We start from the raw sequence: 23,928 nt of genomic DNA on the forward strand, positions 1-23,928 counted from the left end.
TTATGTTTTTGGGATTCTAAACAGGGAAATGTGCCTCGCCGAGTTGTTGGTCCACTGGGCCAAAGATGGATATACGGCAGACGTAGAGGCGTGCAACTGTTGGGTCAGTAAGCCCGCGTGAGGTCTACTGCTATAGAGAAAAGCCATAAAGCGTCGACCTAATTAGCTGTTAGAAGAATAGGCTCAGAAGCGCCGCTCAGTGGCAACTGGCGTTCACTCACTTTTTGGGGCTTTCAATTAAAGGTCAAAAACAGCACGGCTCTTTGTTACACAATAGGCGACCCACGGTACAGGCTCGTAAAATAGCTGTCAGTTGCGCGCTTCTGCTGCAAGTCCCCTCACCCAGGAGTCTTTGATCCGACCGACGACCCAACTCGTACATCGAATGCAGCTCATCTCCACAATAAACTTTTCTCATTGACTGCATTTATTTTTTTTATCCAAATAATTACATCAACTATATGCATATATAATCAACACTACTGCACAACATTTTTGCCTGCAGACAATGCAGACGTTTTTTTTTCAAATGCTTAGTATTTTTCTATTCACATAATATATCTTTCTACTTTTTGAACTAATTTGCTTCAATGAATTTTTAAGTAAAAAGTCAACATATAAGATTAAGCAGCTAATCTGAAATGTGATAAAAATCTCATTTATCTCGAAATGGAAGTTGAACAGTGTAAATTGTAAGAAAATGTGGAACAAAATTAAACATGGCCGTAAAAGTTATTTAATAATTAATGTTCTATTATTTATTAAAACAAATGCATTATGGAGGTCAATTCATGCAAATATTCCCGTGGTTTGGTATAGATAAAATTCTATTTACATGAGTAAAGTACAAACATTTTTTTGTTGGATATTTTTCATGCATTAGCTTGATCCTTTTTGCTATTTAATATAATTGATTTTCGAATAATACCGATGAAAAAATTATAGTGTTGTTCTGAAAAGAAAAGTATATGCTGTTGTTGTTCAGCTGAATAGAAGAAGTTGGATTCATTATGTTCATAATATAGATAGAATCTTAGGTAATCGAAAATTCTAAACGTTGCCAAATTTATTGAAAGACAGATATGATATCTAGCATAAATGCATAAATAAAATTTGGATAAATTAAACATCTGTTCTAGCTAATTAGAATTTGTTGTCATTTTCCCTTAATATCATTAGTTGTAAAAATTGCATTGACAAGAAGTTAAAAACAATTATAATCCAACTTTTATTCTGCACAATGTAGAATGCAAATTCTTTATTTTCTGAAGTTACTTTGGTGCATAACTAAGCAAAAATGTCACAACATGGGCAATCAATTGCAAATATCAAATGTGGAGAAGAAAACATCTTCAATTATACATTGTTCAAGATGCCCAGAGCAGCTTCTGATAATGTGCTTCCACATATAATGCAGGTAAATTGAGTTCAAATTCCAACGCTGAAGCAAGCGGCAGTTCATATTTGAACAGATCTTTACGTGATACACGGAAACGTTCTTCAATACTCTAAAATAAAATAAAATTGAAAAGAAAAATTTATACATAATTAGGAAAGAACAAAACAAAAAATTACAATTCATACTGTTTTGTTATACGTACCTCGATAATGATCTTTAACTGATTACCTTTGTAATCATTGATTTTCGCAGCTAATAATAAGCATCCTGCAGCAACTAGCTTTCTGTTTGTTTTATCGACCAATAACTGCAGTAAAAATTATTATAAAATTAATAAATACATCGATGAATTTATTTGAACAAGTATTCGAATATCATATAAGTATTGAAATAATCAGCATATGCAAAGTGTGTAGACTGTGAATTGTTCACAGTGATTCAGAATACTATATTTGAAATTAAACGTAAAAAATCATAGCAAACCTTAAGAACAATTTGATCAAAATAACAGTAAGCTTGAGCCAGAACAACCAGATCACCGTCATGTGCTAACATAACGCTTTTCATTTCTCTACGGAGACTGTAAATTTAAAAAGAATTTATTATAATATAAAAAGATAAACAGTACAAAACATTATGGGAATACGTTCTATTAAACAAACTTGCTAATTGGACTTTATAATTTTTCATAATGTCATTATGAATTAATCAAATTCACCTGGTATACTTGCTATAAGTGAGTTGAATATCTGGATATTTTCGTTGAAACATAGAGTTGGATTCACGTTTGGCTTCCGCAGGATCAAAAATATCCATGATTGAAGTCTGAAAATAAAGTATAACAATATTAAAGTGCCATACAACTACAAATATTGCTAGATTTTTCAATATTGTACTAAATAAGATGCAAATGTTAAAGTGGTTTTGAAAACCGACGATCTGAATGGTGTATCGTCCAAAAAAACGCGATCTAATTGTTTACTGCGTAAAAGCTCCAGATAACCTAAGAAAAGACAATGCAATACTGCAACTTGACATTCAAACAAGCTTTCGGATTTACATAAAAAATTCGTGCCTTCTGGATCAGAGTTCACTTGATCAGAGCCTGATGAAGCACCCGCTGATGACGAGTAAAGCTCTTTAAATGAAACAACCTGCAAATTATGAATATAAAATTTAAAAACATTTTGTAAATTTAAACGGAAAAAATTGTAGAAAAACTTGGCTCTGCTCAGGAAAAGGACGCAATGCTGCAGTCTCAGCGCCATCAGAATTTCTGCTGAATGCGCGATACCTAAGACAATCAAAAAAAGAAAAATAAATAAATAAACAAAGAAATTGTTCACAGTTTAAAAAGTGGACACAAATGAATACCGTTTTTGTGGTGTATTTTTTTTAAAAGATAACACGCTGTAAACTGATACCGTAACATTGTGACAAACAATACCAATGCGCCTGCATAACACACTGCTCAACAATTTGTTGAATTCAAAATTGCCTTACTTATTTACGGGACCGCTGACATCCACATCATGGCAAGCAACTTGTGCATTTTCTGAATCGACTGAAGCATGATCGAGGAAAGGCAGATCCATACCACAGGAACTGGCCAGTGTGCTTGAATCAAGACCAGCCGCTTCGGATGTAGGCTTCAGCAGAGATTTTCCAAGACTAGATATGCTGCTTTTTGAAAAATTGCTACTAATTCTTCCAGATATAAACTCAACGCTGTCGACACCTAGACTGTACGTAGACTGTAATGTAAAGGCGCGACCACGTTCGACTACATCCAAATCTGTTTGATCAACGTTAGTAAAATTGGACACTTTTTCCAATTCTGACAACGGCACTTCACTAGCTTTACTCTGATCAGCTTCCGATGACCATCTTCCAACAGGCGAACAGTCAGTACTGCTCAACCCTTTCATTGGACTAGCATTGTTGTACAGTCCATCCAAAGAAATGCTGCGAAGAAACGATTCGGCTACTTGCACATAATGACGACGCAACCGTCGCCTACGATTCACATTCTTCACAACAATTGGCGCATGAAATTTGTTTAAATGGAAATTTTCCACTGCTTTCTCAAACAAAATAAAATTACATCAATTTTACGATGAAATATGCTTCATTATAATATTACTTCATGACCACAGCCCTCCATTGCATGCTTTTTACATGCAGTTTATTCAACAGTGTTGCATTTAATTCAAATATTCAAAATGACCATTATTTAAAATACAGTATGAGATTTACTTAAAAGATAATGAAAATATGAAAGTCTATAATTTGCCGATGGGTACTGTTAGAAACGATTTTCAAGTTTAAATCAATATGAAAACAATATGACAACTGCATCATAGATTTGAAATTAATTCACCATTTTATTCAATAAACAAAATATTCTTAGTTCATGCAAAAAATAAAATGCATAACTAACTTCCATATTCAAAATGATATCAAATTTTCAAACTATTTTGAAACTTAAATAATTTTGCAAGTACTGTTTAAATAGGTATTTAGGACAATAACAAATGATTTTCGTATTATTCACGTGCATTTATGCTTGAATTACTTGCATATGTTTAAAGTTTATTGCATTTATGTGAATAAATGTTGATAATATTGAGTAATCAACATAATTTTAATAATAGCTTTGTTGGAAAAACTGGACGCCTTATTGATAGCGTAATGCATTATTGCATGCTTGAATTATCAGCATTTTAATTTTCATGTGATTAGAATGTTGCATTCCATTTATTTATTGAGAAATTAAAATTTTAAATATTAAATATGAATTGATAATAAAAAACTACATTTCTAAAATTAAGAATATATCTTTATTCATAAATGTTTCATTTCAAACCGCACAGATGTATGCACTGCTTTTATTATTGCACGACGCGGCGATGTACTATTTATAGTAAAAAATAAGATTTCAAATTAAACATTATGAAATTAATCGTAAACGCCTTGTTATAAATAATAAAACGTTTTTAAACGGATATAAATGAAACTAAAATGGTATTCTTTTTGAATAAATATTTTGAGTTGAGCTCATAAACTGAAAAGTATGATTTAATTCATGGATTATCATTTTTTATAAACTTCGTTGAAATTTTCGTAAGTGCTTGGTTGATTGATTGATTGTGCACTATATTCTAAGTGATGAATGTTGAATAATTATGACAGTTATAATTGATATCTTCCGTTTAATAATTTTGAAAGAAAGCATTAATTATAAAATTCACAATAGTCTACGTTTAATTGCTTTAAAGTCAGCAGTAAAGCAGTTAAGTCGAATGCAAACGGTCATAGCAAATCTTAAAGCGTTGGTAAATCTTCAAGTTAAAAATTCAGTAAGGATTCACATTTTCTTTTTGTCATAATTTCAGAAATAACTTCAAATCATATAAAACATATAAAATCCCTTTAAAGATTTACTGAATTGATGAAAAATAAAACTTTCTTTAAGATTTTATAGAAAAGTGATTCATTTATAACAATACATTATTAGGAGTAGTGCTATTGTTATAGTAGAAATTGAATTTTAATTATAAAATTAAATCATTTTTATCAATATATATGCATTTTCATTCTATTTATTTACATAAATGTTACTTGACAGAACTTTTACTAAATATTACATGATTCCATCATTAATGGCAAACTTGAAAGTAACATTATTTAACAATGAAGCTTTATTGCGTTCAGATCTATGCTAATGTCAATTATTTATCTATTAAAAACTAATAATATAAAAATATTATTAGATTAGACATTAATGTGATGAAATTTTGTAAATAATTGGAGACACATACTCGTTGACTAAATTAAATTAGTTTTTTCCCCACCAATGACCAATAAATAATTTTAAATAAATTATCTTCCGTGATCAAGACAAAGCAAGCAAACTTTTATGCTCGCTTAAACATAAACAATAAAAAAATTATAAATTATAAATGTACTTTAAACTATAGAAACAGTAGTAAAATGCTCCATCCTTACTTTATTAAAGTTAATGAACTGTAAATTGCATAATTTTTAATTACTGACAAATAATCAAAAGTGCTCAATTAACGACTGAAATTAAACTGCCTTAACAATTAAAAAAAGTAAATTATTAAAATTTGTTTATTGATTCTGAAAACAGCTGTAATAATGGAGATTAATTTGAGATGTTAAACCAAATTGCTTCATTGAGTTTTTTATCAGTTGCTACAGCTACAATTTAAATCCAATTAAATATATTTATGTGCGCCTTATAAAAGGCGTTCAGTTTGTAAAAAAAATTAATTAAATATTTTTCTTAAGTCATAGAGCTGAAAAGCGTTAAGGTATATATGTTAAAGCAAATGGAAAGAAAAACTAAGGAAGTGATATCTGTAATAATCTCGGATATTATAAAAAATACATCAACTGATAGCTTATGAGTGGAAACAGATGTTGTACATTGTTGAATATTTGCATTGTATTTCAATTTTAGCCATTCCATAAGAAATAAATAAATGGAAAATAAATGTTTTACTCAAGTAAATGTATCTTTAAAAGAAGAAAATGTGTACACGGAAAATAGAGAAAAAATTGTAGCAACAATTGCAGCAGCTGTTTGTATTATAGCGGTGATATCTATGTTAGCAAGTACTTTTGCATTTTGTGTGCATCTTTGGACACCAAGCTTGAGAAGTCGTTATTACTTGATGATTATCGTCCGTTGTATGTGCGACTTTTTTAGTGGACTTGCATATATAATATATTTTGCAATAAAATTCACTCACCATCAAAATGCATCCAATATTACCACAAACCATTGTTGTATTGAACTTATTCCTTCTTTTTTTTGTCAAACATTCTCAATACTGTTGCTGGTCGCTTCGACAGTTGATCGACTTGTTGCAGTGCGATTTCCACTTTTCTACAGGAATGTTTCAGTTATGAGGTTTCATGTCCCGTTGCTTTTCAGTATACTACTCCTATCTGCTTCGATTGCCCTTAGCTTGGCTTTAGCCAGTCATGACAATTGTGCATCTGAGTTTTGCAATATAGATTTGTGCTGGAAATCTTTAACTTTTTCTGTGATAATGCGCAGTTTTTATCTTTTATTAACTATATCTGTCCTGCTCATTAATTACTCCATTATTTTATTCGTTTCACATAAAGCGCGTGAATATAGATCGAGAAATTTGGTCAACATTTTCAGCATCAAATACGGTGAACAGATGCACTTAATAAAAACGCTATCTGGTGTCAACGTTGTGGTCACATTTTCACAAATTACTGGCCGGATATTCAGCTTTATTTCACTTTTCAAACCTGCCCAAAACATCATGCCGTACCTTAATGCAGCAACTCTGATTCTAGCCACAACAACCGGCTTTGGAAATCTACTCATCTATTTGATAACTTGCAAGCAATTTCACGCTGCAGCGAAACATATTTTTGTCTCCAACAAATTTACAAATTCAGTTTTTCCACATTCCTATTACTGATTGAAAATCTTTCAAAATTGAAATGAATTGAAAAATAATTTAGGCAAAGTCTGATCAAATGCAGCACTGCAGATAGGTATAACAATAAATAAATTTATTTCAATTCGATCTATTTATTGATTTCTTTTATTAACCTTATGCGGAATTTAATGAATCTATGACTTTATTCTACTGAATAAACAATTGCATAATGACATCATACAAAAATTTGAAATATTTGTAATCCATTATCTAAAAATTCAGAAGAACTTGCTTTTTAATAAAAAAGCACGTAGTTTTAATGTTATTTTGTCTAAATTAAATAGAATTATACTCAGTTTCTTGAAATGTGGTGATTTTACTTGTTTTCTTTCTATTTTGCGTCACATGCAATGCACCTCTGTGTAATAAAAATAATAGTTAGATAAAACAAAAGAAAAAAGAAAATTATTAAAATAATATTTGAGCATTCATTTATTTATTAACAATTATTAAGTTTTATTAAATATAATAACTCGTAAGAGTATTTTCTTTAATTTGTGAGGTGGAGATTGGAAACTTTTAACTTGAATATTAATAAATACAGTATTAATGTCAGTGTTAAGTCATGGACCAAAAAGTATATTTCATTTCGACTTTGATTTCGATATAACATTTCTTTTATAAGATGGCAGCCATAACCTAAGCATTGCTTACTTGAAATTCCTTCGCTGTAACTTTTATGCACGCTCTTATGCAAGTAAATTTCTGCTAACTACTAACTGCTTATGAAATTCTGAGGTTTCTGTATCTCATATTTTGCCTTTAGAAAATTTTTACAACTGTAACACAGAGTTGTTTTTAAGTTAAATTATATTTCTTATAGTTCTGAATATTTATTTTTATACCTAAAAAGTGTCTTTCTCTTGTTTATAGTAAAACTAATTTTGAAATATTTATTTTTTGTTGTTCTCAATTAATGAATGTTGCACACATGAATAATGAATAATAATATTGCATGTATGAGTATGCTGTTCATTTAATATTGTTAATGCTACATAAATGTATATTATGTCAAATAAAAGAACAGTGACTATTTCGAATTACAATATTTATGAAATCGCACGCACGAGAGCGCAGCTGTTCCGCTTAACGTGTGTAACGAACTGAGTTTTTCTATTCTGATGTTGTTTGCGCTAACTCGCCTTTAGCTTATTTGTTCGCGTGAGCCATTGGAGAATTGATAACAATTTTTAATCTTCTTAATTCTTAATTTTGATGCCGTGATCGCGCCTAGTGACAGCCATAACTGAATATTTATAGCCATGCAAAATTTAAAGTATATCATGTATTGCAGTTGTATTATTATAATTAGTTTTACTTAACATCATATGCTTTAATTTTTGAATAATTAGACATATGTTGATGTTGGGGAATATTGTGATTTGAAATTTCTCTTTTTAAGACTGTTTTAATGTAAAGGAAATATTCAAATTTCAACAGGACGAAATGCTGCACGTGAAGATGCGAAATCTACCAATAGCGTATAGTCGTCTTTCGGCAATTAGGTACTTATTTATTTGCTGAAAATGTTATCGCTTGCAATGTTTATAATTGGCTTACTTTTTATTGAGTTTTTACACATTAAACAGTTTGATTTTTCAATGTTAGATTATGTTCTATGAAATATTCATCACAATATGGAAGAATGGATTCCGGTGACCAGCTTCCGTTTGATCCCAAAGATGTGCTACCGGCAGAGGCGGACAAACCGCCACGAGATATTAGTTGGACAGGAACTCCATTTACGAAAGTGAATAGCGCAGCTGAATACGCATTGGCGAGAGCTGATGATTTAATAAATTGGGCTCGACGGGTGCGATATTTATGACGACTGTGTTGATTTTTATGTAAAATATTTTTATTTAGGGATCTCTTTGGCCATTGACATTTGGTCTTGCTTGTTGTGCAATTGAAATGATGCACTTTGCAGCCCCACGTTACGATATGGACAGATTTGGGATTGTTTTTCGTGCTAGCCCAAGACAAGCCGATTGCATGATCATTGCTGGAACTGTGACTAACAAGATGGCTCCAGCTTTAAGACGTGTAAATGTTATTTTTATTTGTTTAATGTTCATTATTTATGTTGAGTAAACTATTTTAAGATTTATGATCAAATGCCAGATCCTAAGTGGGTAATAAGTATGGGAAGCTGTGCAAATGGAGGTGGTTATTATCACTATTCTTATTCAGTTGTACGCGGCTGTGATCGCATAATTCCAGTTGATATATATGTTCCAGGTAATGTCTTTATTACGCCTAGAAAACGATTAATGTTGTTCATTTCTGCTTTTTAGGCTGTCCACCGTCAGCTGAAGCGTTGTTATATGCTTTCTTGCAGCTGCAAAAGAAAATAAAAGGAATGACTCGGGCGCAGATGTGGTACCGCCAGTGAACAAATCAAAGTTGAACTCTTACGAGGAAATATATTGGAGTTTCTGTTTTCTACACTGTAAACAGTATTAGTAAATAAATGTATTTTATTGATTTATTTTTTGAAAAAAGTTTCATAATACTGAAAAATGGTATTAAAAATATAAATACACAGACAGTACGGTTAACTTTTGTTTTAACAATAAACTGCTTATAACAATTTCTACATGTTCCAGGTGAAACTGTATAATTCTAGTGAAATTCCGGTAATAACTGTTTTGTAAATAGTTGAATTTGTAGAATGACGCTCTATTTGCACATGTGCATGTATGTATGTGTGTATTTGTTCGTTAATTTATTTGAAATATTTGGATTAAACAATTAATTTGTTGGATACAGTTTTTCTATTTGTACTTTTTGATCAGAATTGAAATTTACAGTATGTAAAGTAAAAACAATACGAAAAATAGTTCGATTTGTTTATTTTCTTGTGTTCTGATCTTCTGTATTTCAGCTCTGATTGTATTAGCTTTTTATATGTTATTATTTGTTTCTCCTTTAATTAGTAAATATAGCTTTGTTTACTGAACGTTAACAGTAATTCTCTGATGCAACGATATTTTATCCAGTTTGGTATTCTGTTGGTTATTAATATGTAATAGTAATTGTTGAAAAGCAATTATTTTTCAACAATTATAAATGATTTTTTTAAATTGAATGTTAAATGTAAATTAGTGAGCCTTGAATGTTTCTGAATTTTACAGTATGCACTGAGTCTGTGAGTTTCTGTTTTACGTAATTGATATTTGAAAAGTTATTCTTGAAAAATTTTGTAATTGTTTTTGCATTTTTGAGGGCATGATAATATTTTGTTTGTGATTTATAGGAATTAACGAATATGAGTCAAGAACACAGAAGTGAAGACGATTTTGACATCGATGCGGAGTTGAGTCCTTTTTATGAATTTATGTCTAACATACGTTCAGCTCATCCACCAGAGAAGTTTTGGAGGAAAGTATCCATTCTGTTAGATCCTCGAAGTGAATATCATCGAAATTTGATTCATCTTCTAAATGAAATTCAATTGAAAGTTATGAATGGTGTTCGGAAAAGCCATGACCCCGCATTTATTATAACACGAAATATGTTCATGGAAGATGTGATTGGCTTTCGGTATTTTAATTGGGGTTTGTCCAGTTATGATCTAATCAGTTCGGTATTTTTAATTATGTCCGCTGAAAAGTTTCTTCAGTCAATTGCAAACTCGATCAATGCAAAAGGATGCAATTTTCGTCTAATGGGCAATCGCAGTTTTTTGGATGTTTTGCATACGACGAAACAGCTTGCTAGAGCTAGCAGTAACGTTTATGAAGATATTCACATATCGGTGATGGTTATTGGCTTGAATGACTATTTTCAAGAAAAGGAAAAATTTGACAAACAGTGGAAAAATGGAAGTTTCGATCTGAGCGATTATCCAATTCTCTCTAATGCGGAAGTCCTGCTGAGTAAAGAAGAAGTGGAAGAAAGTTTCAAAGCATACATGGAAACTGATTTTTCCACCATTTATTATCTGGACAACTTGCGTCAATTGGTCAGTTTCACGCAAACTTATACTGTCCATATTGCCTTGCAAGAGAGTGAAAATATGTGCGAAATGGTTGCTCGGGAACGGTTGTATATGCCAATGCAAGCTGATGATTCGCCGCAATGAATCATTTCTTTTCATTCATCTAATTTCTTATGCATTTTTAAATTAGCTTTTTATATTTTATCAAAAGCATACGTTTATCATTATCACCTCATTTTATAAAAGCCGTAGAAATGAACATTTTTGCATTTTAAAGTAAGTATATTTATACAGTAGAATTTTTTGCATTTTTAATATACGAGAATAAACATATTCAATTGAATAAAACTGAATTGAAAGTTTTCTGTTGAACATTAGTTATCTTAGCACCAGTAAATAAAGGATGAACGTATTCTATGTTCATTGCTAACAGCTTTTCAAGGAAAAAATAATGTTTATTTCATTCATTCATTTCACAACAACATTTCTTCTGTATGTCATCAATATGAAAAAGAAACATGTGTAAAATTTGAAAATAAAATTACATTTCACATTTGAAAATGTTTATCAGCAAATTTTCGAGATGATGCCACGTTGTTGTTTTAAATCAAATCTGTTGCGGATGCAGCTTCGATTTTGTGAGTTTAAGATATTTCGATACTTCGTCGAAATACTTTTTCATTACATTCTGCTTTTTGCTGTACAGATTGAAATATATACCAATCACAATCACTATTCCACCAAGAAGATAGCTTAAAAATGTCAGTTGTAAAATAATTTTAACATCAGATTAAATTTAAACGTTGCTCGAACCGGTATGTAAAAGGCTTGGAAAATAAGATAAACGAAAGGCATACAGTAATCACTTTACGGAATGTTGTCACTGTGATTGCGACCAAAGCGTCAAAACCGTTGATCAGAGTCAAAATGACTTGAACGCCGAAATACGAACACACTGCAAACAAGAGCATATCCCGCATAATAAGAGGATTCTAAATGAAAACTACAAATAAGAAGTTCAATGAAGCAATGCCTACTTGAAACAACTGTTAATTACTTTTAAAGTAAATGATATACCAGCAATCAAGTTACCATTAAGTGCGGTAAAGAATGCGCTGTAGAGAAATGCAATTGAATAAGTATACGCCATCTGTAAATATGACATTTATCTCTCAGAAAACATATTATCAGTTAAATCGGATAAATAATAAAATCTTTAGCATGAAATTTACAATTTCGTTATTCTCAGGTGCGTACATTCGCATCGATGCTTCTTGTAAATTGCCAATCACGGCGTCAGAAAACAGTGCCATGCCGACGCATAGAAAACCTCAAATTGATATTCTATTAGTAATTTTCACTTGATAAATTGATTTACTTGTTTATGCAATTTATATTTTCACATCACCTGTAGAATTGAATTCTGGGTTTACAGCTGCGTCCGCTAAAGAAAACATAATCAGCCCAACTGTCATGAGCAAAACTGCAATGTAATCATATACAGAATATCGTTTGCCTAAAATAGTTAAATGTACAACATTATATTTACAATTTCTTAATCTCAAACAATGTATGCAAATAGGTATAACAATTTTGCCTTTTAGCATGTGTAAATTTAAACATGTTAAGTAAAAAATGTTCTACCCTGAATCAATATACCGCCTATCATGACAGGAATCAGTTTGCAACTTTTGAAAACAACTTGCGTTGGATAATTTAAATATCCAACTGCAGCATTGGAAAATCCAATTGTTCCAAACGATGCCAACGACAAGACGAAGTAAATTTTCAATGGAGTACTGAAAGAATACGGCTTTATTGAAAGCTGCTAATTCTTAGAAATTTCAACTAACCATCGTCTGCGTTTTGACAAGCAATTTCGCTCGACAATACCAAAAATTGCCATGATAAAAAACTGGACCGTAGTTAAGTAAAAGCCGAGCGTTCTGAACCCATCAACGGTGAACATCTTCTCCTAAATTGTTCTCGTTCGAACCAAATAAACAGTATGCCAAAAAAACACTGACTTGCAAAATTCCATAAATCAAATAAAGCAGAAAAACTGCGCTGGCACAAAGTATAAATTGAAATTCTCGACTGAGGAAACCGATGTCCACATTGAATAGTCGAAGTTCTTTTCTGGGATGAGAACTTTGATTTTCTTCCAACTTCGTTAAGTCAATCAACACATCAAACCCTTTCTCAGTCATGCAAAAATGGTTTATTCTAAACTTTTTATAATTAAACCAACATAAATACAACCAAATACTGTGAAAGCAATATTGCAACTGGCAAAAAAAACAACAGAAAAACTTTTTTCAATTACGGTAAGAAAGTGAAAGTTAAGTTGCATTTTAAGTACTAAAAAGTATCCCCTATGAGATGATATAGTAGATTTATTTTCCTATTTGGAATATATCAAAAATTAAGACATTGTTATTACTGTTAAGTAATAATCATGAAATTTAATGTCATGCGCAGCACTTATCAACAGAGATAGGCGCATATGCAAAATATGACTAGGGGCATTTGAATTAATTAAACATATAGTATTTACATTAGTATATTTTTTAAAGTTTCTTTTTATAAAAAATTGAACGAAAATTATGTTCTGTTTTTACAAATAGTGATAAAAGCCTTTTTTGGCTGTGCAATCTGTATATATTACTATTATTGCACCTTTATTTGTAAATTAAATTTATTTCTCTTGAATTATTCATGACTTGTATTCTTTTCTGAATTTTAATTACTATTAATGCAACATTTCATAGCGTACTTTAAGCATTGTACAGCACTGTAAGCAATGTAAATGATAATAAATGTGCACTTAAATATCATTCTGCACACTTTGCATAGAATAAAAGGAGGGATTCAAGGATACAACGGTTCCTTGAATTGATGAACTTAAATAATTGCTTTTTTTAAATGTATAAAATGAAATATTTTACAAATGACAAGACAATCACAAGCAGAAGGGAGAACTAGTGAAGTTTACCCGAAGGCTTTCACACGCTGAAAAGTAAAAATCATAGCTAACAATTAATTAATTAATTTGGAAAACGGAATCAGCAGGCTATTTAGGTCTGGCGAGGGTGCAGGTGACGCAGCAGCGTTGCCTGTACTCAGTTGATTCACACATGCCGAGCATATTCACCACAGGGCAATACTTTGAAGAGTCAGTACAATTTGGAATGCCTAAATTGGATATAATATCATTCATTGTTTACAAATATAAAATGCAGCATTGCGCATAAATGTGAACAGAAGTAAATTTATATTTTTTTTTATTTGAGTGAAATTTACACGCACTCAGACACACAAACACAAGCACATGAATATTTCTATCTGATGAGAGAAGCACATAATCTATCACCATAAATGATAAAATCAAACATAGAATAATGACGTATAGTACAGTTCTGTTCATTTATGGGGCATGCAAAAATTCGCGTTAAACATTTTAAATAAGCTATAAATGTTTTCTAGGCCAACCTCGAATTCGATTCCAGTCATTCTGCTTATCTTCGTCACTGCAAGGAGGAATGGGATCACAGATTCGGCTAATGGCTGGCCTAAGACTACTGCTGCAACTGCTTCCGGCAGGTTTGTGAGTTTTATGCCAAACGCAATTCACAACACGCATTTGAATTCCATGTTCACCGCATGTTTTGGAACACTGTATGCAGAGAAGATGGAACCCTCTATCGTGCAATCTGTCACGTCTAATTAACTTACCGGAAGCCATTCACCAGCTCTCCATTCAGCAACGCAATTTTTATTGAAGCATTCTTTTTTCATTTTGGGTCTTGTGTTTCGGTTGCAAACATTTCCACGATTAGCACGAGTACCGTTGGCAAACTTGCAATATACGTTGCGTCGTTGTATAGCAGTGGAAAAGCGAATACAACGTGAATCGGCGCACTAAATTCAACAACGATTGCATGGTTTAATTTTAAATTGAAATGGTGAAAATTTTGTTCACCTCGCTCCATTCTTCCACAAACCATTCCGGACATTGTTCCATGCCGCAAAATTGTGTTTCGTAGGGTTTGTTGGATTTCGCTTCAACGCAAATTTTATCATCCACATAACTTGACCAGCCGTCCAATTCGATTTTACACTGAACGCTGCGAAACTAAAAAAAATTTTACAAATTCATCAGTTTCGTTTGTGATTGGTAAGATTTGTCTGAAATTTTACATACTTGCATTCCGGCGCTCGACTCACTCTGACATGTTTTTGAACAAGGGGACCAAGCTCCGGTCATCCAGTCAAATCGAACCAACGCTAAACTGTTACTGTCTTGTAGCACATTGTACAGATGCATAGCGCCCCGACTTTTTAAATTTTCTTTCAATTCCTGAACATATATGAAATTAATTGATAAAATTTATCAATTAATAAATTCAGCACTTCGAATAAAGTGCCTCGAATAAGATAGTCGACACTGCGATCTGAAATCCCATCGTCACCTAATTGACCGTCAGGTATAGCGATTGACTCATCAATACGATTTGTCAAAATTGATGATGATGATAAACTGCTAAAGTTTAACGTATTATTATTTGCCCATTTGATCAAATCAGTGTTGTAGGTATCCCATTCGGGAAGGCCGGAAAGAATTTTCGTGTCATTGTGACTTGAAACAGCACCGGCGTTTATCACAGGTTTTTGTTTGCGTGCGTTGGTATCAGCAGTGCCACTACCTTTGACTCCGTATTTTCTTGGTTTAAATATCAGTGTAATATTACGCATCTGATCACCAGAACGGCATGTATAGACACCGGCATCTTTGTACATTGCATGGTTGATTCGAAGCGCTCCATTTTTAGAAATCTGTATGCGATCTAAATAATATTGCATAGTTCCATTATCGTCCGTTAACAGTTGATAAACATTTCACGGTAAAGTAAAATTTATTATGCATTTTTAAATTCATCATTTAATATTTAATGATTTTTCTCTCTACAATTGTCTAATGTACATAATTAATAAATCATTGTCTTGCTTAAATCTAAATTCAATAGATCATATTTGCTTGCTATTTCAAAAGAGGACGTGTTAATTTAAGTTTTAATTTGAACATCTTGCAATTTGTTGAAAATGTTGCTTGGATGTGATGCATTTTATTTTAATTTAAACTGCATATATTTCAGCCATTAAACGAGAGTCCACTTCTAATTATGCGCATATAATCCAAGTAAAAGTACTCCAGTGTTAAATGGCATTAGCACAAATGAAATCGAATAACAAATTTTATCGGAAATTTACCTATATATGCATGATGGAAAATGTAATATATGCAAAGTAGTTAAGCTGATAGATTTTGAAAATACCATGCAAAGCGTTGCGCTGACATGTTTGGCAAACTGCGAACAAGAAATGCTTTTTTCTGAAAAATTTGAAGCTTTTCAAGAAAATTTTGTATTAACTTAGCACATCCCTTGACATTTCATTGGACAAATTGCGACGAAGTTAAATAAACTGCTCAATTGATGGTTAGTTGATCACTGTGCGCTCTGATTAGTGCCGCATAAAGCATTTGAATCTATTGCAACTGCAGGCTCTCTAGAGGCTACATTAAAACAGACAGATTTCTGCTGCCATCTAAGAAAAATCAGTAAATTGATCCACACAATTGGTCAGTCATTTTGGCAATCAATGGCTGGCTAATTTTTAAATAGAATCTGATCAATACCGGAAGACAGAATGTGCTGCAATGAACTTTTCAAAACTTGGCACTCTAGACTCAAAGAAACATTTCTAATATGGATTCGATATTGTTCAAAGTACAAGTATAGTTATTTGCGTAAAATTTCAAGCGATTTTTACTCAATCGACAGATACACTTACTGTCATAGCGAATAGGTAATTTGTCCTTCGTCCATTTAATTGGTGAGTCTTTGGTTCCTCCAGTTGGGCACTTGATTTTCAAGTTAGTTCCTTCAAACAAAGTTGCACGGCCTCCTACGCGTAGTGTAAGTCTTCGCCTTGTCGATTTTGTTAGATGGCTCATCGATTTGTTGTTTATTGTGGATAATATTGGCCTTGGCTTTCCAAATGGACAAGAACCTCAATAAAGATTTATACTAAAAATAATTTTTTAACGTGACATTTAATCTACCTTGTAAGCTACAAAGCTGAATTGTCGGGGGTTTTGTCAAATTTGCACAAGGCGTAGGTGGATCATAGCGGCGTAATTCTCCACCAACCATTGTTTGCTCACATTCAATTGCTCTGTATTGTTCTCCTGGACCGCATGTGACTGAACACTGTAATATTACAGCAGTAAGTTTATTTTCAGTAATAATTTATAAATTAAATTGCATTTCATGCAAGCTATTTCACATTATGAATCATCACTTGCTAAATTCTTAAATATGACATATAAAAAAAGAGGTATGAAGCACATTTACTGTAAAGCATAAGCAAAAAACATTGTATTTTATTTTATATTACATATAAATAATAACTTTTTATTTACAAATTTTCAATAATTAATAAAGTGGATCTTCTTTAACAATTAAAAGTGGGAAAATGAAACTTTGTTAGTTATTTCTTTTTGCAGTCAAGAAAGATAGCAATGGCGTATCATATCACGACAAGTGTTCGATTTTCGCTCAATTTCGAAACGCAGTTACTTTTAAAATACGCTTGACAGTGCACCAAGCTCAATAAATCAGCAGAATTTACATTTTAATACGCAGCGGCTTGTTTCCACTTTTTAAGCATGTTTTAAATTGCTTCACTTTTATGATGGAAAAAGCTGTAAGTGCTATAGTTTGAAAATTACGGTAAAACCCCTTTGGAAAATACAACTAAAAGAACATTTAAAAAATTCATTTTCTTGCAACTTGACGTTTTTCTTCAATTTCCAGCTTTATGATTTTTATAAATGCCACTGTCACACATTTTAAAAATTAAGAATGTGAATTTGACTCAAAATTTTAGTTCTGAGCATTAAATTTACACACTGGACATTTAATATAAAATATATTAATATGGAATATTCTAAAATGTTCAAAAATCAATAAAAAATTTGGAAATATAATTAAAAATAGAAAGCATTATGTTTAACTTGAACGTGTATGCAAAAAAAATTTTTTTTTTAATTTATCTGTCGCGTTAAATCTGTTTAATGTAAATTTTCAATTTATTTCATTTATAAAGCTTGGGCGTGAATATTTACATTTCGAAGCAACGATAAATGTAAATAGCATGAAATTTGCATTTATTAACTCAACATGCATAGCAGGTAACCTGCTTTTATAATAATGTATAATTTTGGTCTGAATGTATTTACAGCACTATTCAATTATGGGTCGACAATGATGCTTTAAAAATGATGCATTTACATTTCGTCTTTTATATTTCAACGTTACATATTTTTATTTACTTTTTTGTTTGCAGCAGCTGAAATGTCTAGGTAAGCACTATCATAAAGTACTTTGAATTATAATATTTACATTATTATTAACTTACTTCACTCCATGGACCAATCGTCCAATGGGGCGGACAGTTTTCCATTGCACACGCTTGTCTCCCAATAGGTTTAGGAGAAGGACACTGTGATTCTGGCAATATTAGCGTGTTAATAAGATTTGCGACGCGGTTTATGGCTCGAATGCAACGTATGCGACGTGTTTTTACGCCTCCACCACAACTATGACTGCAAACTGACCAACGACCAACCTTAAATACGATGTAAAGTTATTATATAACAAATTTAACAAACAAAATTTTTTTACCTCCCATTTTGGTGGACAAGGATGGCTGTTACATGGCCTGGTCATGTTAGCAGGTCTTTGCTTAGGATTGCAATTAGACCAAGCGGTTTCTGTATCTGTAGGTATATGAATGCATCTTAACGAAGCTACTTGCTGTCCTAAATAAAAAGGAGTTAATCTTTTTAAAGTTAAAATTACATGGAAACAAACCGCCAAGACAAGATGTTGAACATTGTCCCCATTCACCAATATCCCAACGATATTCATTAAAAGATGGCTTTAAATCAGGATTATGAGGAGATAAACTTTGCAGCATTTGTGGGCATGCTTTCAGTTCACATGGCTGAAATTCTTGTGGCTTTGCAGCAGCTAAAGAACTATACAATACTAAAGTGTAATGCGACGTCGTGATCATTTACATTCGCATTCATAGTCTGGGAGAACTGCGAGATTTTGAGTTATCAACTGAAAAGCAACACATTGCACTTCTCGAGTTTGCACTCCTGGACCACACGTGGCGCTGCAAGGTTTCCACAAGCCCGGAGCCCAACTAACAAAGCAAAAATCGCTCATAAAATTTCATAAACACCCTAATGCTTCTGTAATGTAGTGCGTAATAAAAATTAAAATGAAGATTATATTTAAAAATAACTTATATATGACAAAAAATAGCATTTAACAAATCTAGAAGATATTTTTAAAAAATATGAATAAATTAATTTTAAACAACATAATACCTTGGTTTGGGACTGAGTTGATTTCCAGTATATACACTGCCCTTATCAAGTTGCATGAATGGCTTTGAAATTGCAGTTCGATAACGTTCATAGTCAGCAACTGAAAATGTTACCATTTACGTACTTGGAACTCACTATTTATTTGTAAAACAGACGCTGATTTTTTTCTGCTTCTTCACAAGATATTCCAACAGAACATTCTTGCTTTTCAGTTGGCATCTTCTTAGGATCACATGCAAAACTGCTAAAATCTTTGATTTTATCTTGTCGGCAAGCAATCCTGCGATATTGCATGCCTTTGCCACAGGTTGCTGAACACTGAAAAATTTTTTTAAATTTACTTTATGTTTGTTGAACTAGCATAAATATAAAATATACGAAAATTTACCTGCGACCATTCCCCTACTTCCCACACAGGACAGTTTTGAGTGTTGCATCTTTGACGGTCAACAGGCTTTCTTTTTCTCCAGCAGTAACCATCCTCCATGTAACGGATTTCCAACTTCCCCTCTGTGCTATTGTAATGCTCAGCACAAAATACTTCCCTTTTCTGCCATCCTCCATCACAAGGCGCATCACATTCTTCCCATTTACCAGTAACCCAACTAAAAAATGTTAAGCATTGAGGAAACTTTCAATTATTTCGAAAAAAATGCATTTTCAAAAAATCAAGCATTTCAAAACAATTATGGCTAATGTCAAGTCTTAAAAATGTTTTACCCTATTTTTCGCTTTAATTTATGTGACCAAGCTTCCGCCTGGAGAAAAATAAAAAAGGTGAGAATGAACAATCGCATTATGGCTAGTTAAAGCAATGCAGCAGCTGCGTGTCGTGCTGCGGTCTTTTGTCCGTATGAAGAGATGCTTTATTGGAGGAACAAGTTTATTGAAATCATCATTCCATCGCGAGAAGTGGTCATTAAGAATTTTAAGACCTGCCGTGCCGCTAGTGAATAAGTAGCTGTGTGACATGGGCAAACTCTCAATTGATAGCCGTTATTTTCCAATATGCACCGTGACAGGGAATGTAAATTTCAAGCGGATTGAAATCTCGATATTTTCATGTTTTCATAATGAGAAAATAAGAAATATTCCGATAAAGACAATCAATCAATTGACGATCTGTCTTTAGACCAATTGAAAATGAATTAGCTTTCGCTTTCAGAAGTGCATCACGGGAAACGAGAGTCTAATTTCAAATAATGGTTAAATCACATTGTTATGTACACTTTAACGTCTGCATAACGAGCATTTCCCTAATGGATAAGCTGAAGAATTTTGATTGAAGCACGAATCTAGATATTTGCTTCATTGATGTTTCTCATCTCAAAAGCACTAGAAGACGACCTTAATAAAAACAATCATTGCTTCTTACTCTGCAGGGCAAGGCACGTAAAGACATCTTTCGAGAGACGGTCTAGGGCGTTGCTTGTCTGCGCAATAAAATTCAGACACTACTTGATCTGTTTTTACATTGACGCATACAGATATTGAAATGCGCCAACCTGTTGGGAGAGAAAAAAAATGTAAATAACACATTATGAATGCTACAAATTTTGCAAACTTTTACCGTCTGCACCACAAACTCTATCACATTCTGAAAATTGTCCGGTCTCTTTCCAGTTGTATGACGGGCGCCCACAGGATGTCCCATTTCCATCACATATGCCGCAGTCGTCTAATTTTTTTCCTGAATTGACAATTCCATCGCAGCCAACTAACTGGAATTTTTAAAAATAAAGCAAATGCTTAGCATAAAATACGTTTTTCTGACATTTATGATGCAGTGAAAATTTAATAGGGATTACTGTACATGCTGTACACTTGAATTTGTTTTTCAGATCTTGAAGTCGTAAAATTTTATTCACTGTAAACTGATAAAATATTTGAGGTTAATTCCCTTTTTGATGTGTCATTTCGGCATTAACTGCTACCGCCTATTGATTGACACGTTAAAAAATATGTAATAAAACAAACCAATTATTTTTATGTGTGTTTATGGGTAAAGTTTTAAATTGCAGATATTTCACTCGTTTATACCAATGGAAAATAATATGATTCTGATATTTGAACATTCTATTTTGATACGTAAATATTTAAATAAATTGAAAATTCACGAAACAAATTTTAAAAAATGAGCATTTGCATAGAACGTTTATGCATTGAGTTAACTGTGTACTTTAACACTGCCTTTGGTAAATAATACTGCAAAAAAGTTTTGGCTTTTTCTTAATTTAAAGCAAATATTTGCAGTAAAAGTATACTATCTGTAAAATGATAAAACATTTAAACGTACATTTCATCATTGAGTTGTAGTATGCAAAATAAGTAATTATTTAAACAGTTGTTTGAAATACTAATATAACAAGGCAATGCACTTAGTTAAAACGATTAACCATATTATGCATGTAGCAATTCTAATTATACAGGCAAATGATCATCAAACGTGAAAAGAAACATATGTTTTATTTTCTGCTTTAAGATATGAGTATTAATTATAATAATATTAATAATAATATATAATTATAATAATATGATAATGAATAATCTTATTATTATTAGGTTTCTTGAGCAAAATTTTGTTGTTATTAAAAATAATTACTTTATAGAACTTTTAATTGTGCACTTAATTAAATTTTTTACAATTACACGCAAAATGCATCATTAGCAAAGAATGTGCTTTCCTGATTTTTTGCCCTGCAATATTTGCTGCAAAAAATGAGGTAAATAAATAAATATAGTTATTGAAATGACGTAAATGCATAAAATAACTTTTATCTTGTTATCACTTTGCTATTTGACGTCATTTTTAGCCTTAAAATCAAATGTCGTTTCTGTGATAAGGTTACTTCAAAATAGGAATTAGAAAAGCTGTTGTATGAAAAATAAAAATTACTTTTCTTGAGAATATTACTTTTCAGCCAAGTTAAATTAAAATCAAGTCAACTTTTCAAGCTGCTTTATGTGCAATAAAATTGAAAAGTGCAGCAGAAAATAAAGAAAATAAACCTAAAATGCATGTTTAGAAATTTAAACGTGAGCAAGTTCAATTATGTAATGGTGGAATAAGCAAAAACTGAAAATTAATTAATTAGTGAAATAAAACTTTAAAGTTTCAAATATTAAAAGCCCTAGAAATATCCATCAATTGGCAAAAAATCTGAACATCAGCAGTGATACCTCATCATAAAGCTTGAACTGTTAGAATTAGCCGTTAATAAAAGATTAACTTACAAGACATTTTCCATCTATACACACGTAGTTGTCATTGTGAAAACACTGCACTCCATCAGTGACTTTTTCTTGAAATTTTACAGTCAGTCCGTACATTTGGGCTCGACATATTAACGCACAGGGATTTCTTGGGGATTCTACAGGTTCCCAATGATCAATTATAGAACCTCTATATGGGACAGAATCGAATTCTGCACACTTCTCTTGTCGATAATTACTTTTCTTTTTTCCACATTGCTGAACAAGTAGTATTACATTAAAAATAAGTAGCATTCCAAAATAGAATTTACATGTATACCTGCTTATTGCATAGACAATGTTGAATACCAAGTCCGCTGCAAATATCACCGAAGCATCGGCGCAACCGATAGCGCACTCCACCGTCACAACTGCGACTGCATGAAGACCATTCAGACCATTTAGACCAGCCAGCTATTTTTACTGATACCGATGGAGCCTGTAGCAAATTGAATGTTACCGGATTTTTTTAAAATTATTTTTGATTTTATAGTTTAAATTTGTATACATATATAATTTGTTAGTGGGGTTTCAAAATCAAAACATCATCATATTTTCTGTTTTGTAATTAGAAACTGTAAGAAAAGCATTAACTTTCAGTATTTAAAGCAATTTAATAATCGTGAAATAGTATCAGTTAAAATATGAGTGCTGAAAGAAATTTATTAAAAGTAGGCTTGACAGAGAATTCCATTGCTCACCTTTAAATTATCAGAAAGTGCAGCAGATTTGTTCTTTGATAAAGTATTTGCATCCTTAAAAAATAAGTTTAATTGAAATGAAAGAATATTATAAAAATTTTTTTCAAATACCAAAGCTTTTTCTTTTGCAAAAACAAAAAGGCACAAAAGTATCAGTTCCAGCTTCATCAGGCAAGTCATGAACACTTAACAGTGCCAAAATGGAAAGCGTCTGCAGAAGTGTTTGAATTGTTGGCTAATTTTTCCAACTGAATAGCAATACATTGTTGGTAATGTAGAAAATAGACCTGAATATATATATTTATGCATGTATGTATGGATAATTTATCACACCTGATGACCACTTTTTCAAAGCAAGATACGAACGACTGGAGATACTATCTGAAATTGCCCCTGTTCATCAGAGTAGGTCTAGCGTGCTAACAATCCAAGCAGTGGCCTTTTTTCAATACGGTCAACTTATATTCATAAACATAAAGTGAAGAAAATGCTGATTTTGAGAATGGCAATTCTCACGACAGATTAGAAGGCATTGACCAAAAAGATTGCAGTGATGAAGAGTAAATGTGTTAAATCAGATTGGCATTCTGGTAAAGGACAATGTTGATGCTAGAAATAGATTGCTATGCAGGGCTAAAACATTGTTACGGAAATTAAGT

At 32.0% G+C, this 23,928-nt stretch overlaps 3 protein-coding genes across 3 annotated transcripts; 1 reads left to right on the forward strand and 2 right to left on the reverse strand.

Moving 5' to 3' along the window:
• Positions 1 to 1,367: 1,367 nt before the first annotated feature.
• On the reverse strand, positions 1,368 to 5,894 carry Tsp_09776 (CDK5 and ABL1 enzyme substrate 1). Its single transcript, XM_003374395.1, has 11 exons — positions 5,814 to 5,894; positions 5,047 to 5,120; positions 4,266 to 4,313; positions 4,213 to 4,219; positions 2,903 to 3,483; positions 2,621 to 2,693; positions 2,332 to 2,553; positions 2,118 to 2,224; positions 1,883 to 1,979; positions 1,602 to 1,706; positions 1,368 to 1,508 (listed from the first exon to the last, which is right to left on the reverse strand). Exons 1-11 carry the CDS (start codon positions 5,892 to 5,894, stop codon positions 1,368 to 1,370), a joined length of 1,536 nt encoding a protein of 511 aa, XP_003374443.1.
• Positions 5,895 to 5,907: 13 nt separating this feature from the next.
• Positions 5,908 to 10,996, forward strand: Tsp_09775 (NADH dehydrogenase I, B subunit). Its single transcript, XM_003374396.1, has 12 exons — positions 5,908 to 6,338; positions 6,600 to 6,864; positions 7,132 to 7,159; positions 7,454 to 7,486; positions 7,535 to 7,606; positions 8,312 to 8,414; positions 8,518 to 8,722; positions 8,776 to 8,961; positions 9,015 to 9,150; positions 9,207 to 9,300; positions 9,583 to 9,613; positions 10,169 to 10,996. Exons 1-12 carry the CDS (start codon positions 5,908 to 5,910, stop codon positions 10,994 to 10,996), a joined length of 2,412 nt encoding a protein of 803 aa, XP_003374444.1.
• A 463-nt stretch (positions 10,997 to 11,459) lies between these two features.
• On the reverse strand, positions 11,460 to 22,823 carry Tsp_09774 (putative thrombospondin type 1 domain protein). Its single transcript, XM_003374397.1, has 25 exons — positions 22,551 to 22,823; positions 20,887 to 21,037; positions 20,692 to 20,821; positions 19,705 to 19,921; positions 19,472 to 19,634; positions 19,317 to 19,416; positions 18,790 to 18,956; positions 18,601 to 18,737; positions 18,335 to 18,544; positions 16,977 to 17,124; positions 16,706 to 16,924; positions 16,189 to 16,244; positions 15,266 to 15,688; positions 15,057 to 15,212; positions 14,835 to 14,987; positions 14,588 to 14,773; positions 13,848 to 13,864; positions 12,880 to 13,078; positions 12,706 to 12,827; positions 12,512 to 12,651; positions 12,261 to 12,368; positions 12,085 to 12,182; positions 11,910 to 12,002; positions 11,666 to 11,844; positions 11,460 to 11,604 (listed from the first exon to the last, which is right to left on the reverse strand). The coding sequence occupies exons 1-25, from the start codon at positions 22,821 to 22,823 to the stop codon at positions 11,460 to 11,462; spliced, it is 3,990 nt and encodes a 1,329-aa protein (XP_003374445.1).
• Between the last annotated feature and the right edge of the window lie 1,105 nt (positions 22,824 to 23,928).

Source organism: Trichinella spiralis (genome assembly GCF_000181795.1).
Source record: "Trichinella spiralis strain ISS 195 chromosome Unknown Scfld6, whole genome shotgun sequence".
Classification (NCBI taxonomy): Eukaryota; Metazoa; Nematoda; class Enoplea; order Trichinellida; family Trichinellidae; genus Trichinella; species Trichinella spiralis.

Coding starts and splice junctions, on each gene's coding strand:
- Tsp_09776 (XM_003374395.1), bottom strand. CDS start 5,894: ATGGAATGGCTAAAATTGAAATACAATGCAAATATTCAACAATGTACA. Junction 2,694..2,902: donor GTCAGCGGTCCCGTAAATAA/GTAAGGCAATTT, acceptor TGATTGTCTTAG/GTATCGCGCATTCAGCAGAA. Junction 1,980..2,117: donor ACTTATAGCAAGTATACCAG/GTGAATTTGATT, acceptor TTAAATTTACAG/TCTCCGTAGAGAAATGAAAA.
- Tsp_09775 (XM_003374396.1), top strand. CDS start 5,908: ATGGAAAATAAATGTTTTACTCAAGTAAATGTATCTTTAAAAGAAGAA. Junction 8,415..8,517: donor AGTCGTCTTTCGGCAATTAG/GTACTTATTTAT, acceptor TTTCAATGTTAG/ATTATGTTCTATGAAATATT. Junction 9,151..9,206: donor AGTTGATATATATGTTCCAG/GTAATGTCTTTA, acceptor TCTGCTTTTTAG/GCTGTCCACCGTCAGCTGAA.
- Tsp_09774 (XM_003374397.1), bottom strand. CDS start 22,823: ATGCTACTTATTTTTAATGTAATACTACTTGTTCAGCAATGTGGAAAA. Junction 19,922..20,691: donor TACGTGCCTTGCCCTGCAGA/GTAAGAAGCAAT, acceptor AACATTTTTTAG/TTGGGTTACTGGTAAATGGG. Junction 18,545..18,600: donor CTTGTCCACCAAAATGGGAG/GTAAAAAAATTT, acceptor ATCGTATTTAAG/GTTGGTCGTTGGTCAGTTTG.